We start from the raw sequence: 26,559 nt of genomic DNA on the forward strand, positions 1-26,559 counted from the left end.
GAAAGGAGGAAGGGCAAAAAAGGGATCACACCTCTTTCATGAAAATCTCCTTTTAAGGAGAATTCCTGGAAGCCTCACCAATATTTCTGTTCATATCTCATTGCCACACTTAGCTGAGCACATTTTGCTCCCAGTAATGTAGACATTCTGTTAGTATTGGAGAAAGGGAAAATGTGGGAGAAAGGAGAAAATAAGCAGTCGGCCAAGCCGCATAGCTCCACCTTATGCCTCTGGATTTAGCAGCTAATCTCAGAGACCACCCTGTACCTGAATTTAATTTAGAAAATAGACGCCTCTCACTGACCCTCCTGCCTTCTTTTTCTCTCCTGCTTTATAGATTTGGTTCTACACCAACAGTATCTTTGGAAAAGCTGGAATCCCTCCGGAAAAGATCCCATACATCACCTTGAGCACAGGTGGCATCGAGATTTTGGCTGCCATCTTCTCTGTGAGTAAACTGAGGGTTATTCCTGAGAACATCATGGGGTGGTAAACAGAGCTGCAGGGACCCCCAGGTAACAAGCGCATGAATTTAAAGAAACATGCCCTTTGTCACTCCGAAGTGTCTGAATTATGGGAGTTTATAATGCAGTTTATCACTGACGTTTCACCTATCTAGAGAATATTCTTATCTACATCTTGTTTCCCTACTGTCTTCTTTTCAATAAGTAGTTCTTTTCTTTGAACTCTCACTTAGTCCCAAATGACACATTGGGGTGGGCACCCTGTAGAGAGGGCCATATCTCCCTGGGAGTCCAGATCAGAGTCCATGTGAGCCTAAGTTCTGTTGCCATCACTTTAAAACCATTAGCTGTCATCACCACCCCAAACATGTAGGAGTTTGCAAGGCAAAGAAAAGGAGAAAGTACACTCCAGTCCATTGGTCCATCAAGAGGGTAACTTATTAATAAGCAACAGTGTCCAAAAGAAGAGAGATGTAGAGCTCATCACTTTTTCTCAACCTTTGATATGTAAAATAAACATACGGGGAGGGGGGGTGGGGGGGGATGGATAAAACATTAGGGAATTTCAGAATCTAGCAGAAATTGCAGAGGTTTTGCAAACAGACCTAACTGGAGTAGAATCCTGGCTCTGGAAATTCTTGGCTGTGTGATGTTGGACAATGCAATCAACCTCTCTGGTCTTTGGTTTCACCCTTTATGAGCTATTCCTATGTCTTCTACCTTGACCTTTTATTTCCACTCTTGCTCACTGATTTGCACTGACAAGATTGACGCCAGTGCAAACAGGCAGAGGCTTCCAATTGTATTTCTGACTCATTTCTGAAAGAACACATTATTTTGTTCCCTGCTCTTAATGGGGCATTCTAACAAGACGCTTTTAAAAACGGATGTCATAAGAGTGTCGAGACCTGATGTTCTGCCTCCCTCTTCCACTCACAGTCTTTTGTTAGAGGGACAATATCTTGATGTTTCACAATCTGGAAGTTTCTCAAAATTCTTGTCTTGAGTTATAGACTCTACCCAATTGTTGTTATTAATTTTTACATTGATCAGCAGGAAATCACAGTCAGTCTGGAATGAAAGTCATGGGGAAATTACAGCGTTTGTTTTTTGGATTTTCCCTTTTTTGTTTGTTTTTTTTTTTGGTAAAGTATTTTGTTATGAGAAATCAGCATGAGCTCATTAGGGTAAATTTGTAAAATACAGAAAATAGAAACAAAGAAGAAATCGCCTACAATCATACTATCCACATAAGTTTGGCAAAATCTCTCCTTGTGTTTTCTTTTTTTAAAAAATAAATTTATGTATTTATTTTTGTCTGCGTTGGGTCTTCGTAGCTGCACACAGGCTTTCTCTAGTTGCGGCGAGCAGGGGCTACCCTTCATTGCGATGCGTGGGCTTCTTATTGCGGTGGCTTCTCTTGTTGCGGAGCACAGGCTCTAGGTGTGCGGGCTTCAGTAGTTGTGCCTCACGGGCTCTAGAGCGCAGGCTCAGTAGTTGTGGTACACGGGCTTAGTTGCTCTGCTATTGATTATACATCATGAACAAATCCCAAAAGCATATTGATGACCATTATGGAACTCTCATCTAATCTAGACTAATCTAATCTAAACTGATGGAAAGCATATCAGTGGTTTCTTGGGGCCAGGGAACTTTGGAGGGACAAGGGAACTTTGAAGTGACAGAAATGTTCTGTATCTTGTTGTGGTCAGGGTTTTATGGGTGGAGAAATCTGTCAGAACCTTCCAAACTGCACAGTTAAAACAGGTCCATTTTACTGAATCAAATACACATCAATCTAACAAACCAAAAACAAAAAGGTTTTACCATTATTATTCCACCACTGGTCCTAGCACTGTGGGGTGGGCAGTAGGTACAGGTAAATGGCTGCTGAATGGATGAAAAACCCTGGCTCAGGACTCCCCAGGCGGACTTTCTTGGAAGCATCAGGAGGCTGACAGTTCATCCCCAGCTGACAGCAGTAACCTTCAGAGGCTGCTGTTCACCTTGAGTTCATGTCTTCACTCATGATTCAATGTCGAGTGGAAATACCGTGTTTACTCTAATCCCTTTTGACAGGCTGCACTTCAGTGCTATTTAAAGGAGGAAGAGAGCCCTGGAGACTGACCCTGTTTCTCACTAGGATGGAGAGGGTTGTTGCCATCTCTTCTTTCTCTTTCACAGTCATTGCCTTGGCGTCTTCCCAGACCATATTTACAAACTGTTTCCAGATCAAAGACACTGTTTCCAGCTTTACTTTGGCTCAGGTTAGTGGATCATGCAGGGACGTTAGTGACACGAAACAGCCAATTCCCCCGCCAAAGCGCTCGAATGTTGGCACCATGGTGTGAGACAGTGGTTCTCACTGGTCTGTGTTTGGGGCACAATTTCTGACTCTGAAATCAGTGTTGATGCCTTTAAAGAAGCTAAAACAAACAAAAAATAAAAACCCAAGAACAATAAAGATAAAACAACACCCAATACACTGAAATCAGTAACAAGTTCAGTGTGACAATGCAATACACGTCAATCTCAGTGTAGCAACCTCAGTGTCTCCTGAAGACTGTGACGGTTGTCATGGTAATGTCTCTAGTCACTTCTGCGCTCTGTCTCTGGGTACACTAACTGAACCCCCTAAGATGTTTATGAGATGAAGCCCCCAAATGGTCCAGTTATGAGCAGGCTTCATTTCCAGTGCTAGCTTAACTCTGAGCTCAGCCCCATTAACCGTAAGAATGGCTATGACATCCTTAGATTGTAGCAGAAACACATTATACACAGTGATGAAAATTTGCCAGTGCAGGTATTGGAAATCATTGATGATCAGGAAAAAGTAAAGATTTGTGGCTCAGGGAATAGGAATTTGCATCTCTGAATTTTAGCTAAGTCTATCTTTTACTCTCTTTTTAAACAAATTTTAAAAGCTCATTGTAGAAAAATTGGAAGTGACCAAAAAATAACAAGTAAAATCACAGTCACACATTATTCCCCCAACCAGAATTTGCCATTACAAACTATTTTTGCATATATTTTTCTAGAACGTATTAGTTTCACATAACTGTAATTTACAAAACTGTATAAGTCTATACAGCTTTATGCCCTGCTCTTTTCACTTAAAATTATACACTGAAGGTTTTTCTATGTTATCTTAAATTCTTTTAAAATATGTGAATCCCTACATAATTATCATCTGGATGTTCCAGAATTTATTTAACCAATTCAGTTGTTGGACTTCTAGATTGTTTCTATTTCCTCATTAGTATAAATAACACTGCGATGAAGATCTTTGTCCACAAATTTTTGACCAAATATCTGTTTCCTTAGGATAAATACCCAAAAGGTGAATGACTGAGTCCAAGAGCATGGATATTTTTCAGCCATCCCTGTGGTGCGAGAGAGCATTCATTCCACTTCCTTATCTCTGAAGAGCTCTGAGTGACTTCTGACAAATTCCATAATCTCTCTGGGCCTCTGATCCTGGGTGTCCCCGACCTTCTCCATCCCCACCTCCCAAGGGTCCAGCTTCCCACCATTTTTCTCTGGCCCTGGCAGCCCCTATCAGGGCCTCACCTTTGATTGGACTCAATTCATGAAAACTTTGAGAGGAGAGATGACTTAGATGCATTCCCTTCTTTCTCTCTAGAACTTTCCCAGCAACTGCTAACCTTTGCTTCCTCCATGGCTCTCACTGGGCCTGGCTTCCCACAGAGTAAACTTACCATCCTCATCATCCTTCTCCTCTGCAAAATGAGAACTGTCATACCTGTCTTACAAAGATCAACCTTCACTCCATCAGCAAACACTGGCTCCACACTTGCCAGGTGCTCTTCTAGGTTCTGGGGAAACAAAGATGAAGCTCCTGACCTTCAAGTGAGGGAGATGGTCAGGGTGCAGGGAGGAGGGTGCCGGGCACCCAGATGCAACCGTGCACTCTTACGAAGTGGTGCTTTGTCTATTCTGCTTGGGAAAATGTTAATGTCTTCTTACGAACCAGAAGAGACTGTAGATGATGCCAGCTCTGCCTTCTATCATCCGTGTGACCTTAAACAAGTTCCCAAAGCCTCTGTCTCTCAGTTTCTTTACCTGTAAAATCAGACAAATAACAGAACCTACTTTTTTAATTTTTAAATATTTTTACTGAAGGATAGTTGATTTACAATGTTGTGTTAGTTTCTGATGTATAGCAAAGTGATTCAGTTATACATATACATTCTTCTTCATATTCTTTTCCATTATAGTTTATTACAGGATATCGAACATAGTTCCCTGTGCTATATATACAGTAGGACATTTTTGTTTATCTATTTTATCTGTCGTAGTTTGTATCTGCTAATCCCAAACTCCTAATTTATCCCTCTCCCACCCCCTTTCCCCTTTGGTAATCATAAGTTTGTTTTCTATGTCTGTGGGTCTGTTTCTGTTTTGTATATAAATTCATTTGTATTATTTTTTACGTTCCACATATAAGTGACATCATATAGTATTTGTCTTTCTCTGTCTGACTTACTTCACTTAGTATGATAATCTCTAGGTCCATCAGTGTTGCTGCAAATGGCATTATTTCATTCTTTTTTATGGCTGAGTAATATTCCATTGTATATATGTACCACATCTTCTTTATCCATTCATCTGTCGATGGACACTTAGGTTGCTTCCATGTCTTGGCTATTGTAAATAGTGCTGCAATGAACACTAGGGTGCATGTATCTTTTGGATTATAGTTTTGTTCCGAGTATATGCCCAGGAATAGGATTCCTGGATCGTGTGGTAGTTCTATTTTTAGTGTTCCGAGGAACTTCCATACTGTGTTCTATAGTGGCTGCAACAATTTACATTCCCACCAACAGTGTAGGCGGGTAACAGAACCTACTTCATAAAGTTGTAGTGACGATTAAATGAATTGACACCTAGAAAGTATTTAATGAATGCAGCACCTGCCACATAACAGGTACTTGGCAAATGATCGTCAGCTATGATCACCCACACTAACCCACCATCATCAGAAAAGAGGAGTAATGAAGACACAGAAGCATTGACTGACTTGCTCAAGGCCACACGGCCTGTTAGAGGCAGGAGCTGGGACCAGACCCCAGGTCCCACCTTGACTGCAAGACTTGTTCTTGCAAATCTCCTGCCATTCTTCGGAAGCCCGGGTTGTTCTCAAGCCTATTTCAGGCACCGTGAGTTCTTTGCCTCTGATCTCACAGCTTCACTGCAAAGGCAGGGTCATCATTTGCATTTTCCAAGTAGGGAAACAGGCTTGGAGAAGCTCAGTCAACTGTCCTGGGAGCAGAGACCCTAAGGGGCAGAGCAGGGACTTGAACCCAGACCTGCCCATTTCAGGCCCACAAGCCTCTGGACACCACCTGTGCTCTGCTCTGTTGGGTCAGGTGTCAAGAAGGCCAAGTTTAGACACGTGGGTCCGCCCTGCCTCCCCGGGCGGCAGGGGGAAAACCTTGCCAAGGGAAAGTCATGGATGTTTTTTGAGACATGTAGCCGTCATCCAGGCTCGTTGTCCTCCCAAGCCCATCCCGGGCACTCAGCAAGCCAGCAGAGCCGTGCCCACTCACCCCTCAGTGCCCATTGCACCGGCAGGACAGCAGCCCAGGGAGAGCGTGCCCAGCTGGCTTCCCCTTGCCTGCCTTTTCCAGAGCAGGGCATGAGGAAAGAGGGAAAGAGGAAAAGGAGGAGGGCTCTAGGTTTCCTGCAGCAGGACTCCTTTAGCGAGAGACCCCGAGGCTTTGGGGTGGGATGGCAACAGTTCTTCTCTATGTTCTGGCTTTTGAACCGTCATCTGAAGCTGGTAGACAGCAGAGACACTGCTCTGGCTTCGTGGCCCCCAGCAGTGTTGCTGCTTCCCTTTGTCCAAGCCAGATCACTCACTTGACCAGGGTTTTCCAGCCTCCAAGCCTTTGCTCCCTGCCTCTCTGCCTGCTGTTGCCTCCTCCAGGAAGCCTTGCCTGATTGCCCAGTTGAGAAAAGCCATAGATTTTTATTTAGATGTCCTGAGTTTAATTTCTCTCTCTCTGTCTGTCTCTCCATCTCTCTCTCTCTCTCTCCCCCTCTCTCTTCCCCTTAATGATGTCTGTGTGATGGCCACTGAGTTACTTCACCTCTCTGATCCTCAATGTTCTCTTTCTGTGAAATGGGGGTAGGAGGGATGAGGAGGGGAGGGCACCTGACATCGAAAGACTTACTATGTGTTTTGACCACAATCTCTTATTAACCTGTGCACACCTTCCAGACAGTTTTGTTGGAGGGTATTTTGTCCTCCTTTCACAGGTAAAGGCCCTGGGTCTCTGAGGGGGGGAAGTCACATGTCAAATTTCACACATCCGGAAAGTGTAGACCCAGGATATAAGCCCCAGGCTGCCTGGCTCTGAGACTCAGATAGGATCACGATGTTCCAGGGCCATTGGCATTTGAAGGAGCTCCGTGAAGAGCCTGTCCTTACCTGCCTGAGAGGGAGACACGGGGCAGCCGGCTGGAGGCCAGTGACAGCCCTGTGGCTGCAGGAAGCTGGGTCGGGGGACATGGCTTCAGGGGCTGCATTCACCTGGGCTTCCCAGTATCACACCCAGAATGAAGCTGAGCCACCCAGGCACAGGCAGAGTGGGAAACGACAGAACCTTCTCTGCCCACTCCCCGCTCCAGGGCTTCCCCCCAAGTCTGACCCCGGAACACCCACGACACGCGGCATAAGGGATGGAAAGAGTTTAACTTCCACCCGCTGGATCCAAAGGTGGGGGAAGAGCGGGGCGACCACACCGCTTCTGAGGACAAGCCCGCCCTCCCCAGTGAGGAAGATTGGGGCGAAGGTGACTGTATCAGCACACTGCCGGTGCTCAGGAGCTGTGACTTTCTTCTCCCTCCCTTTCTTCCGTTCTCGTAAAGATCATTCCTCCGTCTGTGGCAGGGTAGGAAGTGGCCAAGCGCCTCCAGGTCAGAGCCGTCCTTTAACGACGACCCCAGTGCAGTTCCAAGCATCATGGTCCCCTTCGCTCGCTGCTGAAGGGGAGTGGTAACCGTCTCTCTCTGACCCTGACCTAGGGCTTGGTCGTCGAGCGCATGGGGCGGAGACCCCTCCTCACTGGTGGCTTTGGGCTGATGACCCTCTTCTTTGGGATCCTCACCGTCACGCTGACGCTGCAGGTGAGAGGACGTGTCTGTCGCTCCCCAAGGGAGGACAGCATGGGCATGGCTTCTGGCTTCGTGCTCCGGGACCTTCAGCTTGGGAAGTCCATACAGTCTACAGACGACTCTCGTAATGCAGAGTTCCCAAGGGCATCTCAGCTCTGAAGCTGCTGGGCACCCTTGGGGAGGGGGTTTAGTAATGGGTCCCTGAACTGGGGGGGTAAGAGACACGACTTCTGGTCCTGTCGCTGCCACTAATGAGCTGTGTGATCTCGGGCAAGATATGTCCCCTCCTGAGCCTCAGTTTACCCATCTGTGGAATAGAAGAGATAGCGCTAGATGGCTCCTGAGATGCCTCTTGCAACTCTCACATTCCAGCTCAGGGTGGCTGGCACTGCCGTATGAGGCACCTTCACAACTGTCACATCGATGCCTGGGGGTACCAGCAGGGGCTCTGAGGCCAGACCGCCGGGTGGGAATCCTGGCTTTCCCACTTACTCTCCATGAGACTTTTGGCAAGTCACTTAACCTCTCTGCTCCTTGGGGCCCCATGTCTAAAATGGGACAGTTATCCCTATATCCAGGGGTACTGTGAGGGTTAAATGGGAAATGCACTTACAGTACTTGGAACAGTGCCTGGAGCATAATAAGTGCTCAGTGAATGTATATTTTGGGGACGGATGGAGCCATAGCTAATTCTTATGAAAATGGTATTTTTTTTCCTTTAATGGTGATGAGGAAACCGAGGCATATATCTAAATGAATAAGCTGCCCAAGGTTTCACAGCTGGTGAATGGCAGGGCTGGGATCAGACCCCAGGATCTTGGGGTTTCCTCTGCCCCCCCGCACTGCTCAAGGCAGCCTGCATTAATTGAGCACTTACTCGGTGCCTCGAGCCCATCTAGGCTCTATGGGAAGCTTGAGGCAAGGTCACAGTGGTCAATAAAACTTAGCATTTTTCAAAAACAAATCCCTAAAGGGAGAGTTGCACGTGTTGGTCATCTGCCAAAGGTCTCAATGTCCCGCACGTCTTTAGAAAAAGGCAATATTACAGTAATTACCCTACCTATGAACGAGTTCCGTTCCGAGAGCACGTTTGTAAGTACAGTTGGTTCGTAAGTCCAACAAAGTTAGCCTACGTACCCAACTAACACAATCGGCTATATAGTACTGTACTGTAGCATATTTATAATACTTTTCACACAAATAATACATGAAAAACAAACAAACACAAAAAAATAAAGAAAACATTTTTAATCTTATGGTACAGTACCTTGAAAAGTACAGTAGTACAGTACAATAGCTGGTATCCAGGGGCTGGCATCGAGTGAACAGGCAAGAAGAGTTACTGACTGGAGGAGGGAGAGGAGGTGGGAGATGGTAGAGCTGAAGGATCGTCAGCAGTAGGAGACAGAGGACAAGCTGCAATTTCACTCATGTCTGACGTTGGTGGCACATGTTCTGGTTCCTTGCTGGATTCAATTCTACCTACCCTCTTGAAAAAAGGATCCGGTGATGTCTGGGTAGTACTGTACCAGCTACATCACCACTGCTTTTACACTTGCTTCCGGACATCCTGGGCTTGAAATAAAGATACTGTACAACTGTACTCTATCCAGTACTATACAGTAAGTTACACAAAAGCACAACCACTTGTAGAGGATGCACACACGTGACAATGTACGCCAGACACGTGAACTACCTTACGTGATTAGACATGTGAAAGCACGTTCCCAACTTTGTAAGTTCACAACTTGAAGGTTCGTATGTAGGGGACTTAACTGTGGTGTGCTGGTGTCTGACAGGCAGTAGCTTGTCCTTCAGAAAGGAGGTGCTGACCAGGCAGGAGCTGGAAACCTCTCCCTTGGGTGATGTGCTGGCAGAGACCTTCCTTCCCAACCGCCAGACAGGGTTGTCCCGGGCAGGGAGCGTCACAGGCTGGATGTTCCGGGTCACTGTCTTTCTGCAGCGTGTGTCAGATGTCAGAAGGGCCGCCAGGAGCGCATGAGCCCCTCTAGGCCTCACCTCACGAGGTTTCAGAGCACTTCCCTGCTCAGGTGCCCTCATCTTCCCTGTCCCCCCATCTCTGTTCCCCAGCAGGCCCCCAAAGAGCCTGGCCCTGCCCTCTTTGTTCAGCTGGCCTCTCTGCTTTCCAGACTCAGGAAACCCTGGCTGCCTCCTGGATACCTCTTCCTCCACGAAGCCTTCCCCTAACCCATCTCTGAGTGAGGTGCCCCCCTCTGTCTTCCCAGGGATCCAGGGGCAGCCCTGCAACATCACTTATCACACAGCCTGGCTTTCACTGTTGAACCATCTCTCTCCCTCCCGATGGACAGTGAGGTGTGTGGTTGAGGACGATGCCCATTTGTACATTCCCACCTCCCAACGTGGCATCCAGGGAGAGCTTGGAGCAATCTGCCAAATGGATGGAAGGATGGATGCGTGGACAGATGGATGGATGGATGATGGTGCAGCAGAGAGCTATACAGTACAAGAGCCTGCGGGGCTCCTGCCAACCCTAGACCCTCCTGCAGCAGGAGCTGGTGGACTTGGCATGGAAGGGCCGCTCTCTCCCCTCTCCCCGTGCCCTCCACTCTGGATGTTGGCACTGTGCTCTCCCGTGCGTCCGAGCGCTTGCCCATGGGGAAGCCTCTCCTAGAACGCCTTTCCTTTCCTTTTCCTCTTGCCTGACTTCGACTCAGCCTTCAAAGGTGAGAGCAGACCCCTCCCCTCCCCGAGTCTCTCTAGACTGCGTTCAGGTGCCCCGGCACCTCCACACACGCTCACCCACCGTGTCCCAGCGCGGCTGACACCATGTTCTAACCATCAGCCATCCAGTCCGCTAGAGCAGAAGCGATTTCCTAAACATCTTTCCCACCCAGCGTGAAGCCATCCCCACTCGCTAGACAAGGGGCAGCCCCTCTAAGCGTATTTAATGATGCAAGTTAACTCATCTCACACCTTGCCAGGACGGCAGAGGGAGAAAGGTAGTGTTTTGCAGGATAATTGGGATTGACTGAGATAAAAATTTTTTAAATTAATTAATTAATTTTATTTTACTATTTTATTTATTTTATTTTTGGCTGTGTTGGGTCTTCATTGCTGCGTGCGGGCTTTCTCTAGTTGTGGAGGGCGGGGGCTACTCTTCATTGTGGTGTGCAGCCTTCCCATTGAGGTGTCTTCTCTTGTGGGCTCTAGGTGCACGGGCTTCAGTAGTTGTGGCTTGCAGGCTCAGTAGTTGTGCCGCACGGGCTTAGTTGCTCCGCGGCATGTGGGATCTTCCCGGACCAGGGCTTGAACCCGTGTCCCCTGCACTGGCAGACAGATTCTTAACCACTGCACCACCAGGGAAGCCCAAGAGAAAATTTTTTAAATGTGAAATTGCCTGTAAGAATTTCTCATATTGCCTGCTTCCAACCAAGCACTCAATCAGTGTTAGTTATTCATTTATTTACCACCCACTGTATGCTGGGACTATGCCAACTGCTTCACCGGCATCATCTCATCTCACTCTGACATCTGTAACATAGGCAGGTGGGATGGCTTAAGGGTTATCATATCCCCACTTTATGGACGCGAAACTGGGGTTCAGAGATGTAAAGTGAGCTGCCTCAGGTCATGCAGATGGACTGAGGAGGAGCTGGGGTGGTACCAGGTTCTCCAGCCCAGCTGCCTCCTCACCTGCCCAACGGCTGCTCTCTTGCAGGACCACGCACCCTGGATCCCTTACCTGAGTATCGTGTGCATTCTGGCCATTATCGCCGCCTTCTGCAGCGGGCCAGGTAAGGCGCCCCTCCCTCCTCACATGCCAGCCCAGGGACTCATGGCACCACCAGGGTGGGGTGTTCTTATTGTACGGATAGAGAGCTTGGGGTCTGGGGAGGGGCAAGGGCCACTGGGAGTGGAGGGGGAGGGGAGGGTCCCCATCGATTTAAATGCAGTGACTGCCTTGGTTTCCATCCAACCAATGGTAGGTAACAGGCTCACTCAAAGGTGCATAGGCGATAACATACAACAACACAACAACCATTAACAGCTGCGAGAGCTGTGAGCCAGATACACTAGTTTGGGATGAATCGAAGATACTCAAGTTACAGTCTGTGCCCACAGAGAAGCTACAGTTTAGTATGGAAGGCATAATGATAGTTATAATAATAATGGTAACGTCTAAGATTTATTCATCACTGATTATGTACTATACTTGGCCAAGCACTTGATGTATGTTAACTCATTTAAGGCTCGTGACCGCTCTAGAGAAGCCAGAGATGGGAAGGTACTTGCCCAGAGCAAGCAGCGATGGAATTGCCCACCCCCCAGGCCCTAACCACCACCTTACACTGTACCTGCCTGAGTGTGGAGTCTGGAGTACTCTGAGCCTCAGTTTACCCAGGACCCACCTTCAGCCCCAGCTCTGCCATTTCCCTAGCGGGCAAGTCCTCTGCTCTCCTAGGGCCTCAGTTTCCTCATCTCTCCAATGGCCAGGGGAGGTGGGACTGAGGGCCCTGCCACCCCCAGCTGGGGGTCTGTGTCCCACAGAGGCCCAGTCAGAGGCTGTGCTGGGGCTGGGAAGATGGTGCGGGGCAGGTCTGAGGACTGTACAGATCTCTCCGGGAAGCACTGCTGTGGTTCTGATTTGTTTTGGTCTTTGTGTTGATGAAAACAACAAGTTTCTATCAGAACAAATGGACCCAAATTTCTCTTTCTCCCTCTGCACTGCTGATTTTCATGGGCCGTCATGTTCCGAAGCCTGTCACATTTGTCCCCAGCCACGACAACAGAAGGTTGTAATGAGATGGTGGAGAGGGCCGTGGAATGACTGGGGGAGGGCGTCAGGCACGCACACCTGTGTGCACACGCATACACGTGCACGCACACACACATACACACACTGTGCTGTGATGATGAGATGGCCAGAGGAAGAAGGCACCTTCCGGGGGGGCAGCTAATGACAGGAGGACAAACAAAGAGCCCACGTTGCAGTTAAAGGAGATTCAAGGAGGGAATGTGCTCAGTCCCACGGGGTCTCCGCACCACCAGCTCCACGGGCAGCAGTCACGTCGGTACCCCTGGAGGTGGGTGGCCAGCGGCTCCGTGCAAGGCCTGGGGACACTGGGGAGGAAACCCAGGGGGACAGTCTCTGCTCTCACGGAGCTCATAGGCTGGTGTGGCCATCTTACCGGGGATGTCACCCACCCAGTGAGGCCTGTCCTGACCACCTAGTATACATGCACAAACACGTACACACACACGTACACACACACGTGCCCACACGTGTATACACAAACACATACACATACAAGTATACAAAAACACATACACACATACAATACACACAAGGATACATACACACATGCACACACGTACACATGTGCACACACATGCCATAGTCACACACATACACACGCATACTCTCGCTCACATCATCCTGGTTTACTTCCTTCACAGCAGCTTTCACTGGCTCATCTCCGTACTGTATCCTCATCTGTTTAATACAGGGCTTGGCAGTCTTTTTGTGCCAAGGGCAAGACAGTAAAGATTTTACAGGCCACACAGCTTCCGTGGCCACTCTGCAGCCCTGCAATGGTAGTGTAAACACAGCCACAGACAGTGAGTAAATGAAGGCTGACATGGCTGTGTTCCAAGAAAACTTTATTCACAGGAGCAGGTGGTGGGCTGGATGCGGCCTGTGGGCTGCAGTCTGCTGGTGCCTGCTTAATGTGTCTCCCCCCAGCTAGAAAATAAGCTCCATGCAAGGGCCTCGTGTGTGGCTCATTACCCTCTCCTGAGAACCCTTCTAAGGGGGAGACAAGGGAGAGCACCCCAAAGGTGTCGGGTTAAGCCCAGAGGCAGTGGCTTAGGTCTTCCCTGGCCCCATCGTGCTCCTGGCCCAGTCCCGGCCTCCCTCACGAAGGCGTTCGGGCGTTAACCTCTCTTGATCACGCTGGATGTCCGAATACACGTCATCCCTGCTCTGCACAGTAGTCTTGATATTAGGATTAATTGCTCCCATTTACAAATGACGAAACTGAAACCCAGAGAGGTTACAGTGTCCCCTAACATGAACCAGCTGGTAAGTGCTGGAGTCAAGATTTGAACCAGGCCTTTAAACACCTGTGCTCTCTCTACCCCATTGCAAAGAATAAGAATTCACAGCCATGCACTGCTCTGAGCTTTTCCAGCACATTCCCTCTGTCCCCTGATCTAGTCCTCACACCAGTTCTCTGATAATAATAACATTTATTGAGCACTTACTATGCTCCAGGCCCCGTTCTAATGCTTTCTCATAAACATACGCTGTGGGGCAAAAAAAAAAGAAAAAAAAAAAAAAATACGCTGTGAATATAAGATAACACAGAGTCAGACTGTCAAAAGAAAATCACAACAATCAGAGATTTTACTCAGAATCAAACTTTACTAATAATTCTTAGGTCATCGTAAGACCCAGGTGAAGACTGAAGCCATCAACACAGCTCCCCAGATTCTTCCTTGCATGTTAGAGTGCACTCTGGCCCAGATTAAACTTGTGAGGTCTCTGAATAAAACATGCAGGGCAACACTTACATACAGGAACTATTTTATTCAGGAAGCATCTTCATTTTATACTTTGATAATTACACAGCTGACACTGACATTTTCTAGTGGACTATATCCATAGCTATACACTCCATTCTAAATAGACCAGGTGTAGCCTCCTAAAAGCATTTTGTACATAAGGACTCTCTTATCTTTCTGCTAGAAAATACCATTATAAGGTTGGCTTAGCAAGTTTACAAACAGAATGGACCAGGTCATTTCTTTTTCTTTCTTTCCTCTCTTCCTATCCCAGTTGATAGAAGATGAATTACAGGTAAGCTGCAAAACCTTTCCTTCCCAAACTAATTTTATTCCCATTTTATAGATGAAAAAAAAACAAAGATCGTATTGATTAAGTCATTTTCCCCAAGTCACACAGCTAAGAGACAAGTGCTAGATTGGAATCTACACCATCTTGTTCTAGGACCTGCAGTCTTAACTCTGATCTATGCATGTGGTCAGTACTCATTGGCTGTTTGCTAAAAGGTGCGTGGAGTTAGGCCCATTTTGAGATTGACTTGCAAGACTGACACAAAGAATTTGGGGTAAGAGGGGAAGCTTCTGTTTTTATCTTCTTAGGATGGGTCTACTCTGGATCATTGTGAATCAGTCCTGTTTGTGTCTACACAGAAAGGTATAATTTTGCCATTCGTATCTAGTTGTCAGATGTCTGTGGCTGAAAATGAAATCAGAGCATTTTGATTTTCATGGTTTCCAGCTGTTCTTGCTTCAAATATCATCTGTACACAGAGGTCAGGAGCAGTCTTTCTTCTTTGTCTCTTGAACTCAGATACCTAAATCGCAGCTCTTCGTGTTGAAACAAAGGCCATGCTGACACATGTAGAGCTTCACAATGAACTGAGGCAGAAGAGAGAATTGGGATGATTTCAGAGCTGGCAGGGGACCTCAGAGATCTTTTGGCAGATGAGGAGCTGTGTCCAGGAGCTGGGATGAATTAGAACTAAGGCATCCCAAGTTCATGAAAGAACAGAAAGGTTTTCAGTCCAGTTATTCATTCGAAGTTCAAGTCCCATCTATGGTTTCCCTGCCAGGAAGTCCTCCAACCATGAGTTGATTGCTTCCATTGATGGGGAACTCACTACCTTACAAAACAAACAATGCTGTGGTCCAGGGTCAGGGAGCTACGGCCTGTGAGTCAAATCTGGCCCATGGCCTGTTTTGTATGACCCACAAGCAAAGAATGGCTTTTACATTTTAAAAGGAAAACAAGAAGAATGCGTGACAGAGACCACATGCAGTGGCCTAAAAAGCCTAATATATTTCCTATCTGACCTTTTTCAGAAAAAGTTTGCTGTTCTCTCTAGAGTCCCTCAATTCTGACATTTGGAAGAAGGGAGAACGAGGTAGCTTATGAGGGAGGGAAAGACGAATTTCCATACAGCAGGAACAGCGAAAATGCCAGAATGTAAAAGGAAGTTAATGGCAAAGGAACAACAAATAACCCAGCAGGGCCAGAGCAGTGGTCCTCAAACATTGCTAGATCACCTGGCAAACTTCTAAAAGTCCTGATGGCCAGACTGCATCCACAGCCAACCAAACCCTAATCTGGAGGTGGGACCTAGGCCAAACTTGGAAATCCCTGGTCTAGAGACGCCTTTTCCAACCTCGTCTGAAAGCATTACAATCACCTGGGTGGCTTGAGAACTACAGTGAACGCTGATTCAGGCCTCACCTGACGCCGGCTCAGTTGGACCTCCGGGGTAGAGCCAGGCAAGAACCGCTGTTCCAGCGTGGGGCGGGGTAGGGGGGTGCGTTGGAGCGGGGTGTACAGCACAGGACAAGTCAGAGATGTGCTGGAAGCAGGTCCAGGGAAGCCAGGGCGGTGAGTTAAGATTTGCCATTTTATCATGAGCTCCAGAGAGGTCCGTTGGGGGGATTTTTAAGATTTGCAGTGAGAAGAGTGGATCTGGGAGGTGGATGGATAGAAACAAATCAGAGGCGAAGCCGCAAGCCAGGGGCTGGGTGGGAAACGCAGGCGGCAGGAAATGAGGACCAGACGAGGGCAGTGGGCCTGGGCAGTGCCAGCCAGCAGGGACCCCGTGGACAGGGGCCCTGTGCTGAGTGCAGGCCGCTGAGGGAAAGCTCCACATTTCAGGGTGGGATGTGAGCACTTTTCTGTTTTTTTCCGATAACAGCTCTTCTCCCAGGAAGAATAGTGAGTGCTGACATGGTCTCTCAGTGGACGGGTTGGCCTTTTTCTCTGTCCTCTTACACAAAGACACTAAATTGAACTCATCCACAAACCTGCCTGAAGTGCTTACCTGACCCAAATCACAAAGCTTTGGCTTCTGTGCTTTTTCCCAAACCCTCTCCCTTCTTGCAATGATGTTGGTTCCCCTTGCAGTGTTTGCAAACACTGCTTTTTTGTGATTGCGACCGTATTGCATGCTGAGTTTCCAGCATTTTAAATTCTGAGCTCTCCATCAGTGTCAGGGAGGCTCCCTAAGGAAGGTCCATCTGCCCCCCTGATCTCAGATCAGCTGCTGGTCCCTACCCTGTGCTCCCCAAACCCCCCGTGCTCACCGAGCCACTGGGCCTCACCCACTCCAGCTACTGTACCCAGAGACTGACCAGGGCTTAGAAACTTCACTTGGATTCACATTGACAGCACACAGCTTAAGCCCCTGGGGAAATTACCTGTCCAAGGGGAACTGCCATTGGGGTTGTGAGATCATCTTGCATCCTCCTAAGTGTACATGAAGGAACAGATCCCAGGGGGAGCTGCCCTGGGAAAGCGTGGCTAGGAGCCGATAAGAGATAAACGGCCAAGGGCCTCCCCAGGGAGGCCGCCCCTCCATGATTAAATGAAAAGAATCTTCTTCCCAGGAGAGAAGCTGTAAGTTTGCCTGAGGCAGCTTCTGTGATTAGCAGATCCATTGAAGAAGACTTGACAGGGAGTTGAAATTAGGTGAAGAGAAAGAAAGAAAACAAGAAAGGCAGTTTCCTGCTACATATTTTATGTGTGCGCGTGACCCCAAGGCAGTGGCAGAGAAGCCTAATAAATGAGGCACAGGATAGAAGAGCTTTATCTCTGAGGGAAAGGAGATCATCCCCAAAGCATGTAAATTACAGTTTGAAAAATCTTATTACCCACTGACTCTGTGCCTGGCACTAAGTTCAGCCCTCTAAGGGCAGTTTATGAGCCAATGGGGAGGACAGACACCGTGGTCTACACAACAAATGGACTTTGATCACTGCTTTGACGAAGGAGCACATTAGGATCTGAGCCTTCCAGAAGGCTGGAGCAGTCCTGATGGGAGAGATGCCAAGTGCCCAGGGAGCACATGCCTGGCTTGAAAAGGGGACACCTCTATCTATCACACTGATGTAATCTGGAAAGAGTGCCCACGTGTACTAACCTTTGCAGGGACCATCAGGATCTCTGCCCTGCCCACCCCTCTCCCCCTACCCCACCCCACTGTCCCTGCTTTACAGCCACGTGGAGCTGCATGCAGCTGCCCCACTGTCACCCATGCTTACATGATTTTACAAATCTGTCCCCCCACCTAGAACTCCACCCTTACACATTGTCAACTAAAAAAAAAAATGCACGTGAGAGTTGTGAGTTAAGTTTTATTTGGGGCAAAATGAGGACTATAGCCTGGGAGACAGCATTTTAGATAGCTCTGAGAGACCACTCCAAAGAGGTGGGGGGAAGGTCAGTATATATGCGATTTTGGTGAAGAGGGAATACATGCAATCAAGCACACGTTTTTGCAGAAGGTTGCTGCTAGTCACGAGGAGCAGATGTCACCGTGAAAATTTTTAGTGCTTTTCTAGATACGAGGAGATGCAAGAATTGGGCTCATAAAATCTTCACCAGAAAATACCTAACTATATGAAGACCTGTTCTGCCAGTTTTTCCCAGAGCACAGAGTGCCTCATTCCTGATCTCCACCCTGAACTCCTTTCAGGGGGTGTTGAAGGTCAGCGGCTGCAGCGGCTCATGATTTGATCCTTGTAGAGGTAGATGGCAGGTGCCAATTTGTAGTTGGCCCCATCCATTTGAGGAATGGCTTCTCATCTTTAAAAAGTCAGCTCACACTGTCCCTTGAACCTTTCTTAGAACTAGACAGCCCCTCCTCTGTGCTCCTTCCGCCCCCAGATTTGCTGCTGGTTTCACCCTCTCCACCCCATATTACAATGGCCGAGGCTGCTCAGTTTCCTCTAATATCTGGGAATGTTCCAAAAGCAGAGAACTTGTTTCCATCACTTTTGTATTCCAGGCACCAAACACAGAGCCTGGCAACTGGTCAGCACTCAGCGTATGATTGTATTTCTCATGCATTCATTCAGCACTCACGCATGGAGACCCTACTGTGTTTTCCAACATCACTTCTGACACCAAATGTGTCATTTTCCCCACACCCATCCTCCAATTCTCTAACACCAGCTGGGTGTCCAACAATTCAATTCAGTTCTGACACTCCCTACCCAGAGTGAACACACACCCCACAAGTTAAGGGTTCAGTCCCACAAGCCTTCCCCCGTTTCAGGCACCAGCTGCAATTGGGGTCCCCAGGTGACTGCATTTCTGCCCAGCGACTACAGTACAGGGGTTCCCAAGACCCATCCCCTGAAGTTCAATACTTGTTAGAACAACCCCCAGAACTCACAGACATGCCCTACTCATGACTACAGCTTACTCTGAAGAGATGCACAGGGCAAGGTGTGGGGGAGTGGGTGTGGAGCTTCCGTGCCCTGTCGAGTGCACCCCCTTCCCAGCCCCTCCATGAGTTCGCCAACCTGCAAACTCCCCACCCCATTGTTTAGGAGTTTCTGTAGAGCTTTCATTACGTAGGCATGGTCGAGTCAATCATTGGCCAACCTCCAGCCCCTCACCCCTCCCTGGGCATTGGGGGGTTAAGTTCCAACTGTGTAAGCAAGGCCAGCTTCTCCCTGAAACCATCTAAGGGCCCACGTGAGTCACCTTGTTAGCATAAACTCAGGTGTGTTGGAAAGGGGCTCATTAGGAAAAACAAGATACTCCTATCACTCAGGAAATTCCAAGGGTTTTAAGAGCTCCATGTCCTGTGCCAGGAACTGAGCTCTGTGCCGGGAACCGGGGGAAAAGACCAAATATATATTTCTTATAATATCACAGTGCAGGCTCTGGGCCAGGGTTGGAGGTAAAGAGTGAACGAGACAGACAGCTTCCCTGCCACCACAGAGGAGGAGACGCATCGCGTACAAATGACTTGCCCAAGGTCACACAGCGAGTGTGGCAGATCTGAGATTCAGACTGAGGCAGTAACACTCCAGAGCCCACTCTCCCCACCAAGAACCCTGCCTGGCATGGTTTTGTAGCCAATGCTCCCGTGGGCCTGAGTCCTGGAAGTCAAGGGAAGGCCCTCAAATATCCCATCCAGGACATCGATCTGTCTGTCGACTGAAAAAAAATGCACAACCTATAAGTTGAGAATTATGTTTTATTCGGCAGACAAAGCTGAGGACTTCACCCCGGGACACAGCATCTCAGATAGCTCTAAGGGACTGCTCAGAAGAGGCAAGGGGGGAGCCAGGATATACAGGGGTTTTGCAACAAAGCCCAGGTAGTTGGAACATCACAAGATGACTGTTCATTAAAGAAGGCCAGACATCTCAAGGATGTTAAGGAATTTAGTGCTTTTCTATGTATGGGAAGATGCAAGAGTCTGGGCTCATTGAAATCTTTCCTTCGATCTGCACCTTAGCTCCCTAGAGACAGTATCCTGTACTTCCCCATCCTGAGTCCCCTCAGGGTGCACCGTGTGGGGCTGGCTGCAGTGGCTGAGGGCTTGGCAGTGGACAGCCTGTTTGTCTCCATCCTGAGTTTCCTCAGGGCTCACTGTCGGGGGCAGCTGCAGTGGCTCGATGGTTGCAACATCCTTTGTTTGCTGGTATGGCAGGCAACCTTCTTCATTCACAATAGTTAGATGTCCACCTCGAACATTTTACCCTCTGTGGCCTTGACACTGTGGAGCCTTGAGGCACCGGCCACGGGTGTCCCCTGAGGGTGGGGGAGGGGCTGGAGCGCCACCTGCTCAGCCGCTGGCCAAGGTTGCCCCCCACCCCAGGGGGACCCTCCCACAGACACTGTGGGGAGTGCCAGCCAGGCTCTCAGAACTGAACTTTGAGGGTCCACTCTGATGGGAGCTCGGTGAGACCCAGAAAGTGGAGAGGCCGAGTCCCGCAGACCAAGCAGCCCAGAGCCCATCCAGCCCCAGGGCGGGGGGACTAGATGGGAGAAGAGCCAAAGGAAATAGAGTCCAAACCACACACTTGCTCGACATGAACTGAATGCCAGCCCCGCACCCACCCTGTCTAGGGAGAAGGAGATGGAAAACATCCCGCTCCTGCCCTGGAGGAGCCCACGAGAGACAGACCTGGAAATGGGTGATCGTTGTTCAGCGGATTTACCGGAGGGCAGAAGAGGGAAGAAAGGAGAGGGAACCAGGGGATGTCAAACAACCAATATTTGTGCAAATGTTGCCTGGACATTATCCCTTTTAACTCTCTCAAGTCTGCAAGGTTGGATCCATTATCTCGCTGCTGGCAGGGGTGGGTGGAGTCCAGAGTCAGCCCCAGCTATGTCTGCCTCTGAAGCCCATGCCATGGGGCAGGTGCTACACCAGGCCCGGCGGGGACAGTTCTGTCCCTCAGGGGATGCTGCCCCAGGAGGGAGCTCGGTCAGCAGACAACAAGGCTCCAGCTTGGAATAGATGTTCCCCAAGCCATGAGCCTAGTACAGTGCCTGGCAGGTATAGGTGCCCAGACATGTCTGTTTGTTGAATGAATGAATGAATGAATAGATGAGATAATAACTCTACCCATGACCTTGGCCTCTACCCATGACCTTGGCCTCCACTCAACTGCATTAAGTAGCTCAGAGTTTAGGTGGGGGTCAAATCAGATGATTCATTTCCCCTAAGAAGTTAGGAAACTATGTGCAAAGCAGAGTAATGAGTAAATCAATTGCTAACTTTCTTGACCAAGCAGAAATGATTGGGTGGAAAACATCAGTATATATACATTAAAATGATTAAAGCTATAAATCAAGAGATTTAGCCTGACAGCAAATCAGTATATGGTCTTAATTTTTGAAAAACTGTTTAATGACAATAAATGGGAATGTCTCACAAATCCAGGCTAAAAAAAAAAAAAAAAATAGCTGTCATTGCTCAGGACACATCCGTATCTGTAAAAGGAATTTATACAGAAGGTGAGAATTCGCCCCATTGCTGGTATGAATTCTTAGCAGTTTTCATCCAGAGCAGGAGACCCAACCACTGCACCATTACCACATGGGATCTGAGGAGAGCACTTATGAGATGACCTTTCTTTTTTTTTTTTTTTTTTTTTTTTTCACACACACACACTGTATTTTATTTTTACAAGAGATAAATAGACTGACACCAAGCATTGTACATGGATGACTACAACAAAAGCAAGAATGATTGCAATTACCAAGCATGAAACACACTCATACTATGTCATAATATTGACATTCAGAAAAGAGTTTACCCTGTAAACTCTCAACTATTGTATAAACTTGAAATTAGGTCAAGGTCCAGCACGAAGGTACTGACAGCTGGTATTTTAAAGGGAATTGCACAAGTGGCCTATTTCCAAGGGTGAAGCAGGGTCAAAGGGTTCAATAGAAAAGATGGAGACACCTGAGAAATAGGGACAGAGGGAGGTGCCACCATCCCCTCAAGCCTGAACAGGCATGGGGGAGACTAATTTTAATTAATCTTAATTTCTCCCTAGTAAGAGAAATTAAATACTAAGAAATAAGATTGTGCCAGGTAAGACTGAGGTTGGCAGTTCCACAAACCATTGTGATGTTTAACAGTTTTTTGCCACCCCTCCGCCCCAAGAACTAATTTTCATCCCAGTTGAGAATGCATGATGTAGGTAAACATATGGATTTGTTAAAGTCAATACAAGCTGTACCTTCATCCCTAGGAGCGTGAAGAGGAATGAGAAACGTCCCAACCAGGAGCTTGGAGCCCAGGTTAGAGGCAGTTTCCAAGTAAAGAAAAAGAAGAGGAAGTAACTGACTATCATTGGGGAAGGGGACTGGATTGACAGTTGAGGCTCAGAGAGGTTAAGTGCTTTACCAAAAGTCACACAACTAATGAGCAGGGGAGCCAGGATTCCAGTTCAGGTTAGTGTGACTCCAGAGCCTGAGTTCTTAAGCTCTACAGTAGACTACCAAGATAACGCAGGACCCGGGCACTGTGTAAGCACGAGGAGATAGTTACCTGGACAAGTGGGGGGTCAGGTTACCTGGCGGGGGTAAAGTTAAGCTGCTTTCTGAATGTTGAGCTGAAGCGAGCAGAGCTATCAAGCGTGGGTTTTCAGAGTGTGCACTCCCCGCAGTGCCATGTCTAAAGATGCCTCATCCCCATGTTAGATGGAGAGCATATGCTGTCTCTGACATCAGCCCACAGGCAAACACAGTCATTCACATACTCGGGAAAGCATGCCCACACACTGGTTCACGCATATGCATACATATACACATGTGTGTGTACCCCTCTCTGCAGATGTCCCCCGAGGCTCCTTTCTTACCCACTCTCAGAGGCCTGACTCCTATCCCTTGCCCGATTCCAAATCTGGCCTGGATGCCCGACTTCAGGGAGGGGGGGAGGGGGGAGCATGGGTGGGCCCTGGCCTCCCGGGTGGGGTGAGCAGACAGTGTGACATGCACGGGCACCAGACAGAGTTGTTGCCTGCCAGGTGTCTGGAGAGCTTCCCCGGCTAAGCTGAGCTGGGCCACAGTGTGTGATTGTTCAGGTCATACAGAAACATACTAATTTATGAAATTGTTTTTTTTTTTGAGGAAGGGCCACATTTTCTGGTTTACAACAGTGTCATTTGAGCTAGCAGTGGCCCTGCATTTGGCTGGCTGAAAAGAAAAGGAAGAACTTCTGGGCAGAGGACAAAAGTCAGAGAGCAGGGTGTGCTGATGGACTCAAAGGACACAGAGTGTCCAGGAGGAGAGAGTTGAGCGGAGTAGGGGGGCTGCAGGGAAGGTCCAGACACAAGGAAAGCAATGTCAGATTGTCATTGCCCTCACAGGCTGAAATACTACATTTTGTCCTCCCTGAAGTAGGCAACCACTGAAGATCTTCAGGCTAAAATGTGACATTATCAGACTGGTGTTTAAAAAGTCTATAGTGTGGGGACTAATTGGAAGTAAAATATGGAAGATGGGAGAGGCTTAGTAGAAGTGAATTTAGGGGTCATTAAGGAATTTGTATCAGTGAGCTATCACTGTGTGACAAATAACCCCAAAACCTAGTGCATTAAACAATAACCAGCCATTGTTGCTCCCAAGTCTATGGGTTGCCATGATAGTTTGCTACACTGGCCCAGGCTTTACTGATATCCACGCATGTCTGCCTTTGGCTGGCAGATTGGCTGGATTCCAGTTAGTCTGAGGTGGCCTCAACCACTGTTTGTAATCAAGAGGGGACACTTGATGTCTGTCACCATCCAGGAGGCTAGTCCAGCTCATTTACATGATGGTAGCAAAATTGCAAGAGAAGAAACGTTCAAAACCTCCCAAGGTCCAGGCTTGACCTCACTTCTGCTGCATTCTCTTGGCCAAAATAAGTCACAAATACAGCCCAGAACCAAGGAGTGGAGAAAAAGCCTTTATACCTCTCCTGGGACAGTCTACAAAGTACTGGGGCCATTCTGCAATCTCCCCAGAAGTTGTAACCATAGAATAGGATAGGGATGACAATTATGGACTCTCATTTTAGGAAGAAATATAAGTCATTCATTCATTTACCCATTTCATGAGTAATTATTGAGTGCAAACTGTGGAAAAGCCATCCTTCAAATCCTGGAGATACAGTGGTGAACCACACATACACACACACACACACACACACACACACACACACACACACACAGTCCCTGCCTTTGGGGAGCTTACTTTAAGCAACAGTCAGAGGTCAGGGTCTCCGCTGGAAATGTATGACACACTCCACTGGGATAATTTGAAAAGACAAATTGCAGTGGTGATGGCAGGCTACAGGGAAATGTCAAAGACCCTAATTATTTTTAAGGTCTCAGCATATGACACGCGCGTCCACCCCTCCACCTATTACTGGCTATGTAAGAAGCAATTTACTGAAAGTTAATTCATCACAAGTCAACTCACTGAATGGTTAAATTGCTGAAAGCCATATCATAGAGAAAAACAATTTGCTGAATTTATCTTTTTTTAATGATGTTATCATATTTTTTAAACTATCTCTCAAGAATGTAGGGAATTTTGTATGGAACACAGCAATTTTAACACCTTTCATCGATTTCTGTGTTGTTCTTCATTTGGCTGCATAAGTGAATTTGGAAAATTTTTCCCTTTTTTTAAATTTAGTTCCCTGTTGTTGTAGCTGAACACTACTGGGCAAGAGAAGGCACAGTTGAGCCACATAAAATATGTTTGTATCCACAGTAAGAATATATATCTTCCTCCCTCTTCAAATCCATTTTATTCCAAAGACTCATACACACAACAAGTAACAGGGTTTGGATAGCAAGAGATGTGTCAACACATTTATCTTAATTTATTTGATTCCTGTGTTTGGAAAACAAGAGTTTGGATAGCAAAGGTGCAGAGAGCAAGGGATACCTGCACATCTGTAGATGAGGTTTCTCTTGTTCACGTATTCTTATTCACGAATGGATTTTACATCTTTGTCTTTTGGTGACTTGACCTTGAGCCGACCATGTGCCCTTCATCAGTCACTTCTCCGAGCCTAATTTCTGGCCAGGTCAAGGAGATACCGTACTCCACCGCCCCAGAGCCCCAGGGAAACCCCAGGGAAGTTGCGGGACTCAAGAAAGATGCTCAGTGGATGCTCCTGGGATCTCACTACAACCTTGTCAAAATCTGCATCGATTTTGGCAAGTTCTTGTTCCTCTGGGTCTCAGTTTCCCCATCAGTGAAATGTGGGGCTGAACCAGATTAGGGGCTCTCCAGCTGGGTGGCTGTGTTTCAGAACCCCCTGCTATGGTCAAATGTTCCTCCCCATCCCCTGTCCAGGCCGCTGGGCAGGCAACAGGACTGGCATTTTAACACATTTTCTAGAAGATTCCTGAGCAGCCAGTCCAGCCCAAACCATTCCCTGCTTGTGGAAGCTTTCAGGCTTAGTGACCAACTCCAGGGCTGCCCAAAGACCCACACCCAGGTGGCTGGCCAGACTGACCACTGGCCCCTCACTTCTCCTGCACAGACCCCCAGGGCAATGGGAAAAGTCATATGACCATGATGACAGTGTGAACAATCGAGTATTTAGCCAGCATTTTAGCTTCTGTGCTGAGTATTTCACTCAAGTGATCTCACCCAACTCTCACACCAGCCCTAAGGGGCAGAGCATCTTATTCCCATTTTGACCATGAGGAGGCTGAGCTTCCAAGAGGTTATGACTCCTATAGGTCATACGTGCAGATGCTCCTGACGTCAGTGGGTGGCAATGTTTGTGCTCTTTTCTACTGTAGTTCGGTGAATATTGACCCCCCCGAAGATTCATGTCTATTCGGAACCTCAGAATGTGTCCTTGTTTAGAAATAAGGTCTCTGCAGATGTAATTAGTTAAGGATCTCAAGATAAAATCATCCTGGACTCAGGGTGGGCCTTAAATCCAATGACTAGTGGCCTTATAAGACGAGGAGAGACCACAGAGAGACACACAGAAGGCGATGTGAAGATGGAAGCAGAGATTGGAGTGATGTGGCTACAGGCCAAGGAGCACCAAGGAGTGTCAGTAACACCAGAAGTTAAGAGAAAGGCATGGACGCTTCTTCCCTCACAGCCTCCAGAGAAAACCAACCCTGCCAACACCTCGATTTCAGACCTCTAACCTCCAGAAGAGAAGAAATAAATGTCTGCTGTTTTTAGTCGCCAAGTCTGCGGTGATTTGTTAGAGCAGCCCTAGGAAACTAGCCAAGAAGTTGGCAGGAAAATATTTCCTTATCCCCAGAGAACTGTTGATGCGAGGCCAGTGGGCTTTGGAAATGACAGATTTCCATCATCTAACCATCCTCATTCCCATCATCATTAATACCAGACAGATGGCTGGCAAGCTGCTCGCCAAGCTTACAGTGGGCATTCTGCTTATTCAAGAAGACCAAGGGGAGCTTTTAAAATTAATATCATCTTCCTTAAGGGGAGCACCTGTTCAGAGCTAGGTACCACATTCACCCTGATCCTCAGGGCATCCTGCCAAGGAAACACCCTATTCCTGACAGACATACCTGGGCTCCTGGAGCCCGCCTTGTCCACATCACGCGGGCATAGGCGGTGCAGGATTTGAACCCACGTCTACCTGACTCTGGCGTCACCTTTCCTGCCATACTCTCTCCT

At 47.8% G+C, this 26,559-nt stretch overlaps 1 protein-coding gene across 6 annotated transcripts in view; it reads left to right on the forward strand.

Moving 5' to 3' along the window:
* LOC309660903 (solute carrier family 2, facilitated glucose transporter member 9-like) overlaps positions 1 to 26,559 on the forward strand; it is a 122,622-nt gene that overhangs the window by 48,831 nt on the left and 47,232 nt on the right. For 5 of the 6 annotated variants that reach the window (XM_082462023.1, XM_082462028.1, XM_082462025.1 and 2 more), the window contains 3 exons: positions 338 to 448; positions 7,515 to 7,616; positions 11,305 to 11,380. In XM_082462023.1, coding sequence (XP_082318149.1) covers positions 338 to 448; positions 7,515 to 7,616; positions 11,305 to 11,380 — 289 coding nt within the window. The remainder of the gene's footprint in view (positions 1 to 337; positions 449 to 7,514; positions 7,617 to 11,304; positions 11,381 to 26,559) is intronic. The other variant, XM_082462026.1, reaches the window with a different exon arrangement.

The sequence above is a fragment of the Balaenoptera physalus genome, assembly GCF_965194825.1.
Source record: "Balaenoptera physalus genome assembly, chromosome: 5".
NCBI classification, from domain to species: domain Eukaryota; kingdom Metazoa; phylum Chordata; class Mammalia; order Artiodactyla; family Balaenopteridae; genus Balaenoptera; species Balaenoptera physalus.